We start from the raw sequence: 16,780 nt of genomic DNA on the forward strand, positions 1-16,780 counted from the left end.
TGGCAGGTTGTGTGTTCGAATCCAGCTGGTGCTGGACTTTTCATTTTTATTTATTTATTTTTTAATCGCGTAACATAAACATATTACCGTATGCAAACTGTACTGTATACAGTATGTATATGTATATTTAATGTCTTAACTGTGCCCGTTTAAGTATTGAATGTTTATATGGAATTTTACCACTGAAGGGAAATCTAAGTAGCTGAGCATAAAAAGAATAGGAGCATACTGTAACGCATGTGAAGGCCATAAACAATATTCATTTTGGAACATAAACATACAGTATATGGCTGGTCTCGGTACTTTAAAGAAAACATACACACCAGTATTCCATTGACAAGCAGGTAGAAATAATCAATTGACAAGCAGGTAGAAATTATTGTCTTCTGCAGGGGATGGGGGATTTTCAGAGGCTGAGAAGAGCAGTTTTCATCATTTCAAACAGCCCTTTAATTGAGCAAAGTAGATTTGTTTTTTATTTGACACTAGCAGATCCTCTACCACTTTGAAAGCAACAGAGACTTCTTAGATTGGTAGATTTGTTCTAAGATTTTTTGCCGAGGCGTGTCAACTTGTGGTGTGAGGGTACCTTCCCTGCTCTGTGTCCAGAAGAGGGACTTGGGTACCTGTAGACTGTTTGGAGATGACTCACTAGGAAGGTATGGAAGCATTGTGGTGGAATCAGAACGGATGAGACAAAGACCGTGATAAATCCTGGATTGGGGGATTGCTGGAAATTTCAAAGAGCATCTCTTTTCAACAGCACAGTATGTATGCAGTCTGCAGTAGAGAAGAGAATAACAGATAGCGGTGAGGTAAAAAAAGTTAGTGGTAATAATCGTATAAAGGTAAATAATATAAGAAAACTGAATCTAGTGAGAGGACACTACCATACTCCCTTAACAGGAACTGGAAGTTTGCTCCAGAAGTGTATTCAGTTGCTATTGAACCAGTTGTTCAGTGCCAATATCAAAGTGTTGATGTTGTACTTCAGAACATTTTTAAGTTGTTGGTAATTTTTTTTAATTTAACAACATAGTGGTTCTGCTGTGCCAACAGTTGAAGGAGTTTTTTTCTACTTTGATTATTGATTTCATTATTCATCAGACCATATTTCTTCAAGAATTTTCAATACTGAATGGAATTTAAAATGAATAAAAGTGGATTTGTTTGTGTAATAAACTAATCTTAATGTAAAGCGTTACTCTGTTTTAAAGGGGAACTGCAGTCCCAATTTATCAGGCCAGTTATTAAATCTTGCTAACAAAATAAATTAATTGACGTTATAGAAAGAAATAACAAATTTTGAATTAAGCACAAGATTATGAGTAATGTAAAGTAGCCATGAGTAAAGTAATGTAAGTAGCCATGATGTCGCAAACTTTAGAGTTTCTAATTGAATTGAGAGGCGGCCCTTCCAGTTCCCTAGTATCTGTAATGACTAATGTAATGCGATATAAGATCGAATATGTACAGGTTGTGTAGCAGACGTTTCACCACAGAAATGTTTCAAAGTGATGTGCATGCAGAGTTAAACAGTAAGTAGTATTTGTCAGCAAAACCTTCTCGAAATAAAAAGCAATATTTCTATTGGATTAAAAGAGATGTATTCACAAGCCTGCTTGTTTACAATGTAATAAGGTCGCAACACGGCACCAGAAGTTTTGTTGCCGTATTCTGAATCATAATATGGGGCTGCACATACCAGTTATTTTTTTGCTATGTAAATTGGAGGTTTTAAAAGATACTGTGTATATTTTACTTTTATTGTGGTTAAAAATGTGCACATCAATTCTGATTCTTTATAACCCCAAAATATAAAAATAGATATTTCTAGGATTAATTTTTTGCTCTCTTGTTGGGTGAAATTTAATTTTAACTTCAGTGAGCTAGGCATTGTAAACTTTGTGTGCTAAAATATTTCCTACAAGTGAGTAAGGCTTTGCCAAATTAAACGTATTACTGATCCAAACAGTATTGTTTTCCAGGGTGGGTTATTCTGAGTTATAGGCCCTCTGGTGGTAATGTTTTATGACCTAAACTTCAGGGGGTTACACGTAGAAGGCACAAGGGCTGCTCCACAAGGCAGGTTTAACTAATTTAGGAGTTTGAATGAACTTGATAACTGACTTCAGGTTTACTCCAGTTTCACAAAGGTTTCTCTGGTTTCAATAAACCAGTTAAAGTTAGTCAGGCTTAAATCACGCCACACTTCAGTAGGCAGGAGGGTCGAGCCTTGTAACCTTCGTCTGCATTAGCAAAAAAAGAATGTGGATCTTAATTCAGTGAATTACTGCTTCTTATGGAAAACTGTGAGGAGATAAAAATCTGTTATAATAGGCACAATATTGTATCCACTGTAAAAACCAGAAAAGAAGCATGGCAAAGAATCACTAATAAATTGAAGATAAAACTAATAGATAATTCAATTAAATATCTCAAAATAAAACAAAGCTACACAAATTGCGTGAGCCAGCATGTATTGCCATTACTCATTTGATTACATAGGAAACATTTTAGCGATGGAAATTGCACTCTAAGAAACACCCATTGTAGACCACACATTAAAAAAATATTTCAATTAAAGTGATTGATTACAGAAAAGACAATAAAATAATCATTGTTCATATTTTTTAGGCTAGAATGTTGTTATTTACCTGTACATTGAGGCTGTGAATTAATTTTCTGTTATCAAAATCAGACTGGGAAGATGTTATTGCAGTCCAAACCACCTATTAGGAAATTTTGCAAGAAATATTTATATCACAGTACATAGCAACAGGGAACAGAAGCTACATGTGCAGTGGATAGAATTATATATGGGAATATGACTATTTTGTGAAACCCCTATTTGATTGTATTCACTAATGTATGGCTAGGAAACATTATGAATGAATGCAAAAAAATGTTTTAATGCAATTAATGGTATGTATTATGGTAAATATTTTTTATACCTGCATGTTTTGTTGGATAATAATCAGTAACATGAATAAAAACAATTTACAAAAGAAGAGAAGCTCTGATTATTTTAAAAACATATATTGCTCAAATAATAATAGACATTGTTTAAGTAGGTTGCTGCGTCAGCATGCATAGGCTGCAAAGGAACAAGTAGAAGGGTTATTCCATGCTGAAAAGATAAGAAAGAAAACGCAACATTTCGGCTGTGGAACCTTCTTCGGGTGTGAGGTATGCTCAGGAGAGATGCAGCTCCTTTCAGTTTTCCAGATGACATGAACAGTGCAGATGTGTTCGAATGCATGCTTCTGGTTTAGAGAGTGTGTTAACTGGTTTACTTTACTGCCGTAAATCACACAAGCTGCAGCATGATCTTCCAAACCTAATGCCATCTATTGACAGATGACCATATAACCAAAGCTATAGCCATGACTTATACTTTTCTTCAATTTGAATCTAATGGTCAAAATTTACAAAAAATATATAATAGCATTAAACGTATTTTCCTGGTGGAGATGCATTCGTTGATAGGTTAAATTTAATTAAAACCTATAAATAGATTTTAGAGCTTTAGGGCGCTGTAAAACAATTTTTTAACTTACACAGTACACATCATAAGAATAGAATTTTTAATAGCAGCTGTGGTCACTTGTGATTTGACCTTGGAACGTTATAGTTTAGAAATTCTGACAATACTTCCGCTCAGACGGGATATGCAGTTGGCCACTCTTTGTGATAATGAATTGATAGATCCACAAAGGAATAAATGGTGCCTGGTTTCTCTCGGATGTCGTTCTGGGAAATCATTGCTGATCTCAAGAGGACCACAGATACTGCAGGATTGTGTACTGAGCACAGCTTTGGCAGGCAGGGGACATGGGAGAAGGCTAGGCATCTCTGGGATGAATCCTGGGGATATGGTGGATTAAAGATAGAAATGTATAGCTGACAGATGTAGGTCACAGCATCCCAACAAAATGACATCCATATGAAACTGCAATGAACCTTTTACATAATGTTTATGTGGTTGCGTTTATGCTGCTTGGAGAAAGAATTACTGAATGTATCACAGGGAATGGAATAAAAATCTTTTGCCAAAGATTTACATGTTTAACAAAATGGAAAAGAAAGAAAGCTATATTGTATCCAGCACAGCAGGTCTGTTGCTTTGAGAATTCAGCCTTTTAAATTTTACCTCATTTAGAGAAGTGTTGTTTATTAAAAGTGATATAGTCCTTCACTTAGTCTTGGAACAAAGTAGTTGAGGGAATTATCTGTGATAATTTGACACAATTTAAATTCAGTGTCTGTAATCCTGTACAAAGAGAGAGTTGTGCGATTTTCATTTTTTCCTTGGAGAACGCATTTGAGATGTATTTTGAGGGGCTGAATGGTTAGAAACAATGGGTATCTAAAATGTTTGTCTGTCAATACAGTATGCTTGTGTTTTGTCTTGAACTATTCTCAGACCTTTTTGGGATTTTTGCATAATACTGTCATAATTGCATTAAGTTTACATGGAAAGTTCCAAGACAATTAAGTCCTACTTCCCACCCTTACATAGTGGTTGTATCATCTAAAGCCTCCAAACAGTTAAATTATTTGTGTTTCAACTTGTGGTAGCATCTGCAATTGCCTTAGTATTCCAGGGTCAGACCTCATCTTGGCTAGCAAAGAATCTGCAGCGTTTCCTTTTTTCTTCTGCAAAAATTCCTCCAACAGTAATTAAGGATATGGAGGCCAAAAAGAGGTCAGATAGCCTTCGTCAGTGAAACTGGGGATTGTTTGCAATATACAACACTCCTTTTCTCTGCTTTTGAATAGAAAACTTGTAGTACACTGACAATCTGGGTTGTTACTATTAAGGCAGCATGTCTGTACTTCGCATGATTTGCTGTTAAGTAGTTAATGAACATGAGTTTATCTTCTCCCTTTTTCATGGATACACAAGGCACTGAATTGTACTATCTGTGAACTTAGTTGTGGGTCCTTGAAAGCAATTTACTGGGAGTTGAATGTGGTGCTTATTATTGATGTTAGAGTTTTAATGTTTTATGGAAAACAAATGTAAGCTGCGTGGGAGATAAAATCTGTAATCTACTAAATGCCAAAAGTGGTAAGTAAGGAATCTCTTTCAAGTAATTCTTGATGCTGATGGGACATTTTAACTTAACTTTGGGTTTGAAATTCATGATTTTAGGTGTACAAAGATGTTTTAGCTTTTGTATCAAATATTTGCAATATTAAAATGCAAATACAGTATTTTGAGAACTATACTTGCAATTGTTTCTGCCTGTAGCATGTTTGCAGTTATATGGCCTTTCTTGACTGTTACTAAAAAATGTCTGTTTCAAAATTACATTTTGGGAAAAGTTTTAATAAAGTATTTACTTTGGTATTGTCATGAAATACTTTTCTGCCATTTGGTATAATGATACCAGTGGTGGCAATGTAGTTCAGTTTCCTCATTCCTCTTTCTTATGTAATGATGCCCTGTTCTGTAGTGCATAAGGCTGCCACACTGTGTAAAAGTAGAAACACAGCCTTATAAGTAGTTTTGTTTAATTAATTAATTTCAGTTAGAATATTTTGCGAGCCTTTTATTGTTCTTCTTCCATTGTCTGTACTTTCTAATGTCTAGGGAAAAAGATTTGGTTAAATTTATAAATAAATGTGTGTGCACTATTTGCTTTGGTTATAGACACAATGGGGCATAAACACTTTCAAAGCTGCATTGCTTGGCTGTTTACTTTTTTGGAATTTTAGGTCAGGTCTCAGTCTAAGCTTGTTAATTTTGTACAGTATGCACCCTAGCTTGTAATGTATATACAGTATGTATGATTACTATAGTCTTCACCTTGTTTTGTTTTTTTCCCGGAAAGCAAAACTATGCCTAACCTATACACATAATGACCCAAAAACCATTTCTGAAAAAACAATTTTACAAGACTGATCAGATGTTACACAGTGTGTAACATGTCCCTTTGAATATTTTAGTTCCAGCTGCTAGAGAGGGTTAAAAATACATCTTTTTAAAAATAAACCCTGGGTTATTCACAGAAATGGAAACCAAATAAAAACAGTACTTAAGTTTAAAAAACTGCAATGTCCCCATTGTGTCTAATGCAGGGTCAAGGTTTGTGACCTGTACACACTATGCTGAGTGGTTATGAAGTGTAAAATGATCACACATTTACAGTAATTTTCTTGGAGTTTTTGGTTGTCTTGAGAATCAGTGTGTAATGCAGTTTAAAATGGAAGGTACTTTAAACAAGTGTGAAGGGAAATGATGGACAATCAAAATAGCTCATTTCAACATTTAAATAGCCTTATTTCAAAAGAGCACAGTTAAGTTGGATACAATGGTGAAGTGCAGCCCGACAGTCATGTATGCTCATAAACACAGCAACAAGTATTCTTGTCAGATTCAGAAGTCAAATTATAAAGATGCTTGTTCTTGTACTGAATCCTTCTCAGCACATTGCACTAAAGACTAGTAATCGCAATTAAAATATTTCAGCCTGGATCCACTTATTATCCTTATCAGGATACCTAATACATTATTGATAATGCAGATAATGTTGTGGACCTGTCTTATGCTCAAGAACCAATGTTCTGTAGTCTTGTTTTGTGCAGACTTTTTCTGCAGGTTTAGTTGTTAGCATTTAACTTGATGTATAGTCTTTAGTTCAGTAAATTCATGGCAGACAGTTTGCTTCTTTTCAAGACCACTTCCTTAGGCTGTCATGTAGTCCAGAATATCTTTTCATATTTTATGGAGTTTAGTATTGGCTTTACCCCATACTTTGACTAACCCTTGGTTTGTTAAATGGAGCTCTGTTGCATCTGGTCTAGACTAAATGATACATGTTGTAAAAATAACTTTCTGTTGCATGACTGAGAGTAAGAAAATGAGGGTATAATACTGCTGCAGAAAAAGAAATACCGAAGGCAGTAAGGCAGTTTTTAAGACAGTTGATTTTTATTTACTTCTAACCCCTTCTGAGAAATCAATTTTCAGAAGTGTGAAGGTTACATAAAAGTGTGAAATACATAATGAGATGCACAGAACGTGTTTAAGGAACCCATACTCTTTGAAACAGCTTATTTAGCTCCTGACTTCTTCTCCAAATATTTGTCTCGTTTTACTCTCAGCTGTACTCATGTATCCGTGTATTCAGCTACATCTACCCAGGATCAGACCTCCAAACATCAGCAAGTGTGTTCCTTGACAGAATGTGTCAAGAACATTAGGTTCTTCTTCTGTTTTTGAGCTGAATTTCTTTGAGCAAAATAAATACATGCAAAAAAAGAACTTTCAAAAAACAGTATTTTGGGGAGCCATGTTTGAGATGAGACAATTTTCTGGACAAGATAATTTATTATTGAAATTCCCATGGCATTCTTTTAGGGAACAAGGGGTGGCAATCTTTGTGTTATGGCAAAACCAAGATTCCCTTATAACATTTTATTTGCTAAATAAAATTTCCCATTCTCCTATTCCTCTCACAGGCTAAGTCCCACATCAATTGGCTAAAATAATGTCTGAACTCATTAGAGGATTAATGGGTTTTGACTACAGGTACTAGGATAGCATTTTGGGGAATTCAGGAAGGACAATATGTAAATGAAAATTCATTCCTTTACTTATTTTCATAATAGGAAATAGGAAGACAGCACTGTGGTCTTATTTTTTTTTTACTTTAATTATTTATAGCTGTAAAACAAAAAGGCTTACTGTTTCTTTAACTGCGTTTCTGGTTTCTGAGTTGGCTGGTTTGCTGTGGCTTGAACAGTGGAGCCAGATGTCTGCAATATGATGTAATGTTGCTCTGGAAACCACTAAAAAAACACTGAGGCATTAACCACAAAATTACTTCAGCTTTTGCTAAAATAATGAAAAAAATTGGACATATGGTCCCAGCGATGGAAATTTCTCAGTATGGCTTAATAGGCACTTTCAAATGTTTCTCATAGATCGGACCTAGAGTTAGTTGTTCGGTCTTTAATTGACTTTGTCATCATTCCTCGTACAATACTGTCAGTGCAGGCTTCTTGAACAGGGATGCTGAGAACAACATAGTAGCATAGCCCTTTTTTTAATGTTGTGACGTGACTGCTGCAGTCCTTATACCAAACAATTAATATCATTGAAGATATAAAACTCAGTCAGAAAACCATGAGAAGAGAAACGTACAGTAGCACTACAAACCATTTCTGGTGTTTGTATTCTTAGATTATAGCATATAAATTGCATGTACAAGATTATAAAATCTCTAAAGTCTGCTGCTACAGTATGTAATTCACGATGCTTGTACTTATTGTGTAGTGTGTGCATTTGTGCATCTGCCCTGTGATTGACTGGCGTCCCATCCAGGTTGTACCATGACATGCTCCTGTTGCTTTCCGGCATAGACTCCACCTTACCCGCAACCCTGAATTGGTAAAAACAGTTAAAAATGGATGGATGGACTAACAGTTGTCTTTTTTAACATCAGTTTATAGGATAGCCTTACCTTTTAGAGCTTTAATTATTTTATGAAAATATTCCTACATAACCTTGTAGACTGTCCACGTGTAAGTGTAAGTCTCCCTACATTTTAGTCTTGAGTTCTTGAGTAACCACAACCTGATGGTTTTTAGTTTCTCAAGGAGGTTCTGAAGATGGGTTGTAAACCTGTAACTTACTTTTTGCTGTCTTTCTCCTGTCTCTTTCTTCATTTGCCTCTCCTTCTTCCATTTTTGTTTAATGTGGAATTGCCCCTTTTAAGTATACTATATGTTAACATGTGCTGCTGGGCATTATCTGGAAATTCCAGATTCCCAAATTGTTATCAGGTATCCATTCTCTGGAAGCCTGTTTCATTGAGGAGCATGTTTACATGTTTAACATCATCAGTGTAAACCTGTTGGCACCCCTCTTGTGTAGCAAAATCAGTTGTACTGGCACAATGAAAGTCCCTTTTATGGTAACGGGGTACCAACCAATACAGACATTTGCACTCCCACCCAAAATGAATTGACACTACTATCTGGAACATTTATATCCATGGAAACTTTGGGTGATCCTTTTCAAAATACTGTGAAATTGTAAGTGAAGTGTTGCGTCATTAGTGGAATTCTTTAAATGAAAGATTTCTATGCTGAAAGCATTATAGATTAAAGTCCTTTGAGCAATTTGTAATTTCATAATTTTACCTTGTACAACTATTCATTGATTGCGCTTTATTTTGCTGAAAATCTCCCCTGAACATCTTTTATAATTAAAACATGTAAAACATAGTAAGTGAAAGAGTTCCATTCAGATCCTTGTTTCCTACATTTTTTTGTAAAGATAATTTTAGGTTTTTACTGATTTTGTTACTTGCATTCCTTTTTCCTAGAAAGATGACATTTTCAGTTCAGTGCTGGGGATATAAGGACTTCTTGTCAGGATTCTGGAGTTTGTGGATGCTGATAAAAATGTGATTCTGTTTTCAGTCACGGGAGCAGTCTGAGGATGAAACAGACGAATCAGTGAAGTTTAAACGGCTTCACAAGCTGGTGAACTCCACTCGAAGAGTGAGGAAGAAGCTGATCAGAGTGGAAGAGATGAAAAAAACAGGCACAGAAGGTATATATTCTTTATATAGCTGTCTAGTTTGAGAAGTGGTGCACTTAGTATATTATTGTAAAGTCTAATGTGCCCTCCCCTGAGCATATGTACAGTGGCAATCATTTTATTGTGTTACAATATGGAATTGTATTGTATTTGAGATTTTTTGCCATTGAAAAAAACTCCCCATAAAGCCAAAGTGAAAACCACATTCTACAGATCCTCCTAAATTAGTTAGAAACATAACATAAAAATAACAGAAAATAAAAGTACTGATTTCTTGAGGCCAGCAGCCATATCACCCTGCAACTCACAACTGGCAACCCACTGAAGCTAAGCAGGTGTCACCCTGGTCAGTACCTGGATAGGAGACCTCCTGGGAAACACTAAGGTTGCTGTTGGAAGAGGTGTTAGATGGGCCTGCAGGGGGTTCTCACCCTGTGGTCCATGTGGGTCCTAATGCACCAGTATAGTGACGGGGACACTATACTGTAAACAGGCGCCGTCTTCGGATGAGACATAAAACCGAGGTCCTGACTCTCTTTGGTCATTAAAAATCCCAAGAAGAGTACGGGTGTAACCAAGGCATCCCGGCAAAATTTCCCATTGGCCCTTACCATTCATGGCACCTCAATAATCCCCATCTATAAATTGGCTACATCACTCTGTTCTCCTCCCCACTAATAGCTGATGTGTGGTGAGCGTTCTGCCGCACTATGGCTGCCGTCGTATCATCCAGGTGGATGCTGCACATTGTTGGTGGTGGAGGGGAGTCCCCATTACCTGTAAAGTGCTTTGAGTGGAGTGTCCAGAAAAGCGCTATATAAGTGTAAGCAATTATTATTATTGAGTCAATATTTGGTAGATGGACCTTTGGTAAAATCTATAGTCATAGGTCTTTTTGGATACAATTTTACTTTGCGCATCTGGACACTTTATTCTTCTTGAAAATACCAATTTCAAGTCTTGCCACAGATTCTTTATTGGTTTGAGGTCTAGATTTGGTAATCTAGAACAATCAAGTGGGCAGCTGCGTCAGCGTGCGTAGTCTGCAAAGGAACAAGTAATAGATTTATTCCATGCTGAAAAGAAAAGAGAGAAAACGCAACGTTTCAGGAGTGAAGCCTTCTTCAGTTGTGAGAAGCCTTCCCAGCCGAAAAGTTGTGTTTTCTCTCTTCTTTTTCCAGCATGGAATAAATCTAGAACATTTACTTTTTCATTTTTAAGCCACTCTAGTGTTGCTGCTTTGGCTGTATTGAGTCACTGCCGTGCTGGAAAATTAATCATTTCCCCTGTCCCAGGTCTCTTGCAGACTGCAGCAGGTTTTCCTCCAGGATTTGTCTGTACTTTACTGCATACAATTTGCCATCTACCTTCACAAGTCTTCCAGGCCTTAATGCAGCAAAGGATGGCATGATGCTACCATCACCATGCTTCACAAAGGGATGGTGGTCTCAGGATGATATGCGGTGTTATACTTGTACCATAAAATAGGTTATGTATAACTTTGCATTGAAGCCAAAAATGGTCAGTGTTGATCTCAATAGAATATTTTTTCACTGAGAGTCTTCCACATGCCTTTTGGAAAACTGTTGTCTAGATTTGGTGAGTTTTTTCAACAAAAAAAAAGGGACTTTCATTTTGCCACTCTCCTGTCTTGTATGGACAGTTTCTCCCATCTCAGCCACGGAAAACTGTAATTATTTTACAGTTGTCATAGGCCTCTTGGTGGCCTCCCTGACTACTTCCCTTCTCTTCCAGATACTGAGTTGTTGAGGATGCCCACTTCTGCACAGCTTCACAGTTGTGCCATATTTTCTCCATTTCTTTAAAATGGTCTTTACTGTTTTTTGGGGTTTAGTCAGTTCCTCTGAAAGGTTCTTATACCCTAATTGGTTTTCAATAACCCTATCCCAAATTTGATTTAAATATTCTTTTTTCTTCATGATCTTCATGATGTCGTTTTTTTGAGAGCTGTATTAATTAATTGTGGGAATTATGTGTATTTAACCTGAACTCATGGGAACCTAAAGACTATTGGTTGCATCAAAGCCAATCTACGCGTGTCATAGCAAAGGGGTGAATACTTATGCTGTTGGTTATTTTATTCTGTTTTTTATTTATAATTAATGTAGGATGATATGTAGAATTTAGTTTTCACGTTGACATTGTAGAGTGTTTTGTGTCGATCAATGGCAAAAATGTACAGTTAAATGCATTATGAGTCCACATTATTACAACAAAAAATCTGATCTGACCAAATACTTTTGATAGCCACTAATTCCCCATTCTATCCTTTTATAGAGGATCAAAAAGGTCAGTCTGTGGGTAATGTCCACATCTATAGCTCAAATATATTGATGTAATTAACACTACTGAGTTACAATTATAAAATTACAGTCTCCTCAATATGGAGGAAGGCCTTTTTAGCAAAATGTATGTCTCCATTATAAGAAAGTGACCTGAAGTAATTGTAAAATGAGCCACCAAACATTAACATCCTGTTAATGTGAATTCATCTTATCATTCATAATCAATTAATTTAATTGTCTTTGTAGTTACTAGAAACTACCTGATTTCCTCTATTATTGCAAATTGTTTCCACTGAATGTTCTCAGGTCTTCAACCAAAATCTAAACTTGAATAAAGGGAACCTAAGTGAACAAATAACATTTTTTTTTACTTATTTCATTTAGTTAGTGAACAGTTATCCAACACCAACTGACACTGTGTGAAAACGTAATTGCCTTTCACTGTGTGAAAAATTGACATCAACCCAATTAAAGGGATAATTGTATTGATTACAGCCAGCCCTGCTCAATATAAACCTCACTTACTGTATTTTGACCCTTACCATCAGAGTCAAGTTGCCAGCACAAAAACTCAACAAGCATATTATGCCACGATCAAAGGAAATTCCTGAAGAGATCAGAAAATTCGTTGATATCTGTCAGTCTGGAAAGGGTAACAAAGCCATTTCTAAGGCTCTGGGACTCCACTGAACAACACTGAGACCCATAATCTCCAAATGGAGACCACTAACAGTAGTGAATCTTCCCAGGAGTGGCCAACCTGCCAAAATTTCTTCAAGGGTGCAGCATAAAATCATCCAGGAAGTCACAAAGGATACTAAACATCCAAAGAACTGCAAGTGTCTACCAACAGTCGAAACATGGTGGTTGTAGTGTGATGGTGTGAGGATGCTTTGCTGCCTTGGGACCTGGACGACTTGCCATAATTGAAGGAACCATGAATTCTGCTCTGTATCAGAAAATTCTTAAGGGGAATCTCTGGTCATCCGTCCGTGAGCTGAAGTTAAAGCGTAGTAGGATCATGCAACAAGACAATGATCCAAAACACAAAAGCAAGACCACATCAGAATGGCTGAAAAGAAGCCAAAATTACAGTTTTGAAGTGGCCTAGTCAAAGTCCAGACCTAAGCCCAGTAAAGATGCTGTGGCAGGACCTGAAGTGAGCAGTTCATGCTCAAAAACCGAATTAACTGAATTAAAGCAGTTCTGTGAGGAAAAGTGGGCTAAAATTCCTCCACAACGATCTGAAAGACTGGTATTGAATTATAGGAAGCGTCTGGTTGCAGTCATTGCAGCTAAAGGTAGCACTTAAGTGTACTTATAATACTTAATAAAATATTACTTTTTCACACAGGGCATGTGGGTGTAGTATAACTTTGTTTATTAAATAAATGAAATAATAATAAAAAAGTGTATTTTTTTACTCAGGTTCCCTTTATCTAATATTAGATTTTGTCTAAAGATCTGAAAACATCCAGTGTGACAAATATGCAATAATAGAGGAAATCAGGAAGGGGGCAAATACTTTTTCACGGCACTGTATATACATAGGTACCCAAACCATAATGTATGTGTATATCTACTATAGGTTATAGTCCTAGTTCAAAAGTGCCTGTCTAAAAGTGTAAATGTTTTAATTAAAACATGAATTATTTGATCCTTTTCAGATCTGTGTTTTGAGGGATCCCCTACATGTGAAGACAATTCTTCGCTTTATTCGGGGGTGCAAAAGAAGCCTCCGATTCCTCAAGATGATTCACTATCTTTGCTGCTCCAGGAGCAACTCTCGCAGGATGGAGATTCAGACAGCCTCACCACCTCTCCCTCCTCCAGTAGCCTGGACACATGGACGGGCCATAAGTTGGTCAAAAGCTTTGGCAAGTCCAGCAGCAGCCAAGGCCTCATCCGCCCGTTTAAGAAGGTGGGCAGTGGGGTGGTAGGTGGCAGCGGCTCTTCCTTCTCTGAGGTAGAGGGCTGTGGTGAGGAGGACCTGCAGCAGAAAGTCTCCCGCTCCATGACAGACGGCGAAATGCGCAGGGTCCTGAGCCCACTTAGCCACGGGGTAAGTAGGGAAAATGTGTACAGCTTTTATGGCATGGCCAGGCCACAGCATCACCTGCTGGTGTCCCTGGAGGAGTTCCAGAGTATCAAGAAGCAAGTACGGCTAAAGAAAATAGATGCCAACTACTCTTACTTCAGACACTTATTGTACCAGCGCCCCCACAACAAGGTGCCAGTGCCTCTGCCCTCTTCTCCAGCCCACTGTGACTTCCAGCTCCTGTGGGAGAAATCTAAGGGCAGTGCTGGTGGTGGATGGGGGTTTCCCAATCGCAAGTTGAGAACGAGGACTGCAGTCAATGAGTTTAATATAACCTATGTGGTCGAGAGAAGCCTTTATGGACACCTCCACTGGTCCCAGCTTGTACGGCCCGTGGACAGGACCATGAGCAAAGGTGACTTGCAGGATCTACGCCGCTGCCTGTTAGATGAAGAGGGAGAGGCAGAGAGGAAGTGGGCAGCGACTGTGGACCACTGTACCAAACGTGTTCTCTTGCGCATTCAGCAGAAGTCTGTGAGTCTGTGAGGAGAAGGCCCTCTGGACCTCCCTTATTAAGTGTGGGTTTTTTATTTTCTTCCAAGGCTGCAAAATAAGTTCCTTTTCTTTTTTATGTAGATTTTGGTGATTTTAGTCAAAAGAAAGTTTACAAAAGAGAAGAGTCTCTATCGGCCATCATTCTCTTTTTATTGCTAGTAGCTTATTATCCAAGGATTTCATTCAGCCATTTCTTAAAGGATGCCAGGGAATTTGCTTCAACTACTGTATATAGCTGGGTGGTTTGTTCAAGAGACCCAAGTTGTACAGATATCAAACAATTTTAAGACATTAAATACTAAATGCACCTGGTTGAACAGGAAAATTCTAAAGTGCACAAAAGAACTTGAGTTATGTACCTGTGGACAATCACCACCAATCACCTTGAAATGTATCTGACTGTTTTGTAGCATGAGGAAATTAAACTCTTCATGGGTACTGATGTTATGCTTAGGAAGTGAAGAAACATTTCAGTCACAGTGAATAGTAAACCCAATATTGTATTGTTCTTCTTATCCATCTTTTCACAGCAACCTTTCTCCATAAGTTTTAAAAATTTAAGAAAACCAGTTCTAAGATCACATTTAAAAAGTTATTTCAGCTGAAGGTACTGCATTTCAGACTTAGACATGATATGGCAGATGATGATCCAATTCTTGTAAATTTCTCAATTTCAAGGTAGAGCAAGGTGTTTGTCTTCCCAGTTAATTTAAATGATTCCTTAATCTTAGCAAAGCCTCTAAATCAACCCCACATCACTGATTAATGTAAATGTTGAGGAATGTGGTTTAAGTACAGGATGTAGTTAACACCCTCTGTTGCTTATGATCTCTAAAATATGTTGCTAATGTGGAGACAGTGTTATTCTGCAGCCTTGAAGAAACCAAAATGCCCACTTTGTATTCAGTGGAAGTGGTCAGTTAGTTTTCATTTTGGTTACTATTTTTTTTCTGTTTTGTGAACAGAATTGCATGATTAATTGATGTTAACAGAATTTTTCCTTTTTGGTGGAATTGTTTCTATTTGCATGGCCATTCCATTGAATATCTAACATCCCATCAATATACCTTTTTCTTCATTCTTCTGCTGTGACATTTATGTAATGCCTGACATGGACCCACAGTACTCCTATTCTGATTTATTCAGCCCGAAAGAAGTAGACTTCTGTTGGCATTTGAACAGAAATAATAATATACTCTCTTTTGTGCTTATCTTAGTTTTTGGAATTTTTTAATTTTAAAAGAGTCATAAAGGCAATATCTTCATAAATCCAAAGGCCTCTGGCCAAGACAACATCTCTGGTTTCCTCTTTACATTTCTGATACCTATTATTCTTAAGAGATGAGGGATCATTCTGTTTTTCTGGAGGTCAAAGCTATCTCAATTAGGGTTAATTTTCTTTTTTTCCCAATTATTATAAATCACCCAGCTTTTCTCTGCCCCACATTTTATAAGAAATATAAAATGCTGCTAACAGCCCTTTCATGTTAGCTTAAGCCATTACAAATTGCCAGCAAACTTCTCAATGTACGGTATTAGGAAGTGAGTATGGGAGACTTGTCAATTTCTGCAGTCTAAATATAATTGTAACAAGGCTTAGAAAAAAAAGACAAAAATACCTATCTCCCATTTGTTATTAGGCATATGTATACAGATAAATTATCTGTTTTTTGGCATCATTGCTGCTAATACTCTATTTTTGTAACTGATATCAAGCTCAGTGGTCTTTCTGTAGTTGTGTATGAATGTGGTGTTTCTGTATATAGCTGTCATTGAAATACAATGGGTAAAAGTAAAGTTGGGTCTCAACATCTGTGAGGATTCAGCGCAGAGAACCATTGTGAATAACCAAATTTGCATATAACCAAGATCACCCCTATAATGTTGCATAATTTACTAGTAGTAAAAGTACGTTAAAAGACATAAGTAACAAGCCCGTATATGCTAATTAAGTACTAATTATTTGGCTTCAATTAAATTAAATAACATTGTTATTTAACTAAACAGAAAACAGTAATGAGAAACAGATAGCAATCAACTGCATAAACAATTTAAATCCCTCCTCTACACCACATATGCTTGCACTTTCTCTCTCTGTTTTCCCAGTTCCATGATTAGCATACCCCACTTAAATTAAAAGGGAAATAGTCAAGTGGGCTTGTAAAGTTATTTCCAGCCTGTCATTCCTCATGTTGCCAACAGAGAACTGGGATTGTTCAATTCAATACAGTAACAAGACCACACTGAGATGTGGATACTTGGGCAGAGGGCAGAGAGAGGCTCACTCCCGATCTGTCCTGTAGCTAATGTGAAAGTTGCGCT

At 37.0% G+C, this 16,780-nt stretch overlaps 1 protein-coding gene across 9 annotated transcripts in view; it reads left to right on the forward strand.

Moving 5' to 3' along the window:
• sash1a (SAM and SH3 domain containing 1a) overlaps positions 1 to 16,780 on the forward strand; it is a 436,741-nt gene that overhangs the window by 394,108 nt on the left and 25,853 nt on the right. For 7 of the 9 annotated variants that reach the window (XM_015348122.2, XM_015348115.2, XM_015348148.2 and 4 more), the window contains 2 exons: positions 9,439 to 9,571; positions 13,533 to 14,437. In XM_015348122.2, the coding sequence (XP_015203608.1) occupies positions 9,439 to 9,571; positions 13,533 to 14,437 (1,038 nt within the window). The remainder of the gene's footprint in view (positions 1 to 9,438; positions 9,572 to 13,532; positions 14,438 to 16,780) is intronic. The other 2 variants (XM_006625870.3, XM_015348166.2) reach the window with 1 other exon arrangement.

The sequence above is a fragment of the Lepisosteus oculatus genome, chromosome 2 (assembly GCF_040954835.1).
Source record: "Lepisosteus oculatus isolate fLepOcu1 chromosome 2, fLepOcu1.hap2, whole genome shotgun sequence".
Lineage (NCBI taxonomy): Eukaryota > Metazoa > Chordata > Actinopteri > Semionotiformes > Lepisosteidae > Lepisosteus > Lepisosteus oculatus.